General features: G+C 38.6%; 1 protein-coding gene across 1 annotated transcript in view; it reads right to left on the reverse strand.

Annotated features, from left to right (window-relative positions):
* The window catches only part of LOC138949302 (aquaporin-9-like), a 17,879-nt gene extending 15,334 nt beyond the window's left edge, over positions 1-2,545 (reverse strand). The window contains exon 1 of the mRNA XM_070321093.1: positions 2,358-2,545. Coding sequence (XP_070177194.1) covers positions 2,358-2,517 — 160 coding nt within the window. The 5' untranslated portion in view covers positions 2,518-2,545. The remainder of the gene's footprint in view (positions 1-2,357) is intronic.
* Positions 2,546-3,297: the final 752 nt, after the last annotated feature.

The raw sequence follows: 3,297 nt of genomic DNA on the forward strand, positions 1-3,297 counted from the left end.
CGAAGGCTAACGTCACAGCAGGGTTCAGCGACGCACCTGTACATTTTGAAGATTTTTTTTCTCCGTAATATAAGTCATTGAGGTGGCTTAATTACTTCAGTTTTTAACTAATAATTGAGTGCAGATTCTAGACCTAAAATTAAAAGTTACAATTTTAGAAAGTACACTTTTCGAAAAAAAGTTGGACCGATTTGACGACATTTTTTGAAAACGTCCCATATATTACTTGTTAAACCTTTCGCTGCCTGTAGGACGTCAGCTGACGTCCTGGGTAACTTGCTTTAATGGGCAACAAACCGTTGAATGAACAACACAGAAGAAGAACAACAAACAAACGAAGAAACTTAAATGTACGGCTATCGGAAGGTGCATTGATTATCATTTCAAGAACGTGTCCATAAGCAATCTGCTTGTTAACGTTCTTAATGTTGTTATTGTTTGAAACGTGTGTATGAGAAATTGAATAAAACACGCTTAAACCAAATGTACGTGTGTGGTGCATTCATTTATACATCAAGTGCACATTGTAAATGATTAATTCTGGTAAATAAAGGTAATGATTTTGCATACAAATATTTTCTGGCAGCGAACAGGTTACACTGTTTTCAAAGTTTTGTGCTCTGAACATTTACCCCCGTGACAAGGTGTTTTTTTTATTCGAGCTTCCACGAACTTGGAAAAGAAATGGTAATACGTATAGCACTGTAGTCAAAACAACTGTAGAAAACAACAACAAACAACACGAAATACGAAATACTTTTGAATTGCAAAACTATTTCTGGGTTGATTTATCTTCCTTTTCTTGTACACTTAGAATTACGGGTAGTACCTGATATAGCAAATACAACCAGGGTAAAGACGTCGTTTTGAAGCGAGAGATCATTAAGTGACCCTCCACCACGGAATGAGTCGCATGTCACCTTTGCATGATTTTCATATTTTTACATTTTCCAAAAGAGTTTTTGATGCTCTATCCAGTGGTGAAACCCGTTTTAGAAAAGAGCGAAAACTGTTTGAGTTATAAGCCTGTGACTAAGGTGATCCTCACACTGTTACCAGACACTCCCCGGACTAAAACATCATGTACAGGTATCAGCATTGCCAACCTAAACTTTGAAACGTAAATGACTTTATGACAAGTCATAATTTAAGCTACATAGCGCAGAACCGCGCCAGGTGACATGCGACTCATTTCGTGGTGGAGGGTCACATAATTATAGCAAATGCAACCAGGGTAAAGACGTCGTTTTGAAGCGAGAGATCATTTCTCCAATTATTCAAGTCTTATTTTCTTCACACTTTTGATTGATGTTGTTGTTTTACTTCTGTTGTCGGTTTGTCAAACTATGGAATGACCGTCACATGCCCTTGTCACATGACAGATGGCAGTTTGTTTAACCCCTGTTGTCCTTTATGTTTGTTTGAAGAGGTGACAGCTCATTTTGACAAAGAGACTAGAACAAGGGAAAACACAGGGTGAGTGAACTTAAGGTAAATATTGTGTTAGTTCTGTAATGGGGTTGACTACACAGAGAAATCATAGCGAAGGAGAAAAAATGCAAGTGAAATGTAAACACAGAACAAACATGTTGTAAACAATTTCATAGGAAATAATATTTACTTCAATAATGAAATCAACTTGAAGCACAAATCGTTGGGGGCATTGGGCATATGCTTGTGGAGGAAGGGGGTAAGGAAGAGACCTGAGTTTATTTTGCATCAGAGTCCAATAACTGAGTTATTTTTCACGCGTAAGAGTCTATTGGATGAGTGGAAGGAATCTAGGGATAGAAGTGCAACTTTTTATTATTTTTTTTTCTTTCTCATGTGCCTCTAAAGAGCTTTCTGAAATAAATCTTTGACTTGATTTGGAAGCTAAACGATGGACCGATATGGAAGGCAAGGCAAGGCAAGGCGAGGCGAGGCGAGGCATCATTTATTTCATAAACCTCACTGTCAGACGGGTATAACTCGGAAGAGGCGAGGAAGGATTGAACATTGAACAGATGAATGCAAGGCAAGGCCGCAAGGCAAGGCAAATAATGCATTCAAGAAACCCCATGGGGGTACATGAACAATCAAAAACAAAATACAAGAACAAGAAAGAAAATTCAATGCAAACTGTTTCAACATGTACATGAACTTATTCCGATGAAAAAAAAACACCGAAAAAAAGGATTTTATAACTCAAAAATACAATTTCCCGGGTGATGAGTATATTCATTTGTACATATCATTGCGGAAATAAAAGAACAATAAACTACATTTATCATTATAAAATATCAGCACCAATTTAGAATTATTTTAAAATACATGTTATAAAGTGAATGAATGCATGGATGAAACATTATTTTCACCTGAAGCGCCACCAGCCCAGTAGATGCCAAAGGTAAGCCCCATTCCGCCGGCAAAGTTGACGGTGAGGAAACTGCTCAGCTCATGTCTGCTGAGAACGTACTGAGCACCGGATGCGATGGCGAAAGACTGCAGAACAACAAAGAAGGTCGTGAAGATCATATTATGTGTGTGCTGGTTGTGTGGATGAAGCTATATATAGATGTTAACAATGAGAATTCTGTCTGACTGTCTGTCTGTCTGTCTGACTGGCTGTCTGTCTGTCTGTCTGTCTGTCTGTCTGTCTGTCTGTCTGTCTGTCTAGACATCTCTCTCTCTGTCTATCTCTCTCTTTTTTCTTCTTTTTTTCTCTCTGTCTCTCTTTTTCTTTCTCTCCCTCTCTCTCTCTCTATCTCCCTCTCCCTCTCTCTCTCTCTCTCTCTCTCTCTCTCTCTCTCTCTCTCTCTCTCTCTCTCTCTCTCTCTCTCTCTCTCTCTCCCCAGCGATACAACTTGGTTTCTGCTACAGGAACCCATCTGAACGAGTGAACTGGAGGGATAATCTCTCTTCCATGTTAGACGCAGTTTTGCTCGAGGGAAAAGATACAGTAATCCTTGGTGATTTTAACATTGATTTACTTAAACCAAATAAAGTATGGTTAGATATATTTGAATATTATAATTTAAATCAGGTTGTGCAAACCCCCACAAGGGTAACAAACACCTCAAAAACGCTTATTGACCATGTATACGTATCTCACACCATATAGCTGAAGTTTGTGTTCCAATACACGGCTGCAGTAACCATTACCCCATGTGTGTCACCTGGTCCCGTAAAGTTGTGAAAGTCCCTCACGCTGGTCATAAAACAATAACATATCGTTCGTTTTCAAAATTTAATAAGGAAGATTTTCTTGAGGATTTGTTGCACTCCCCACTTGAAAATGTTTATAATTTGACTGAT

Source organism: Littorina saxatilis, linkage group LG1 (genome assembly GCF_037325665.1).
Source record: "Littorina saxatilis isolate snail1 linkage group LG1, US_GU_Lsax_2.0, whole genome shotgun sequence".
Classification (NCBI taxonomy): domain Eukaryota; kingdom Metazoa; phylum Mollusca; class Gastropoda; order Littorinimorpha; family Littorinidae; genus Littorina; species Littorina saxatilis.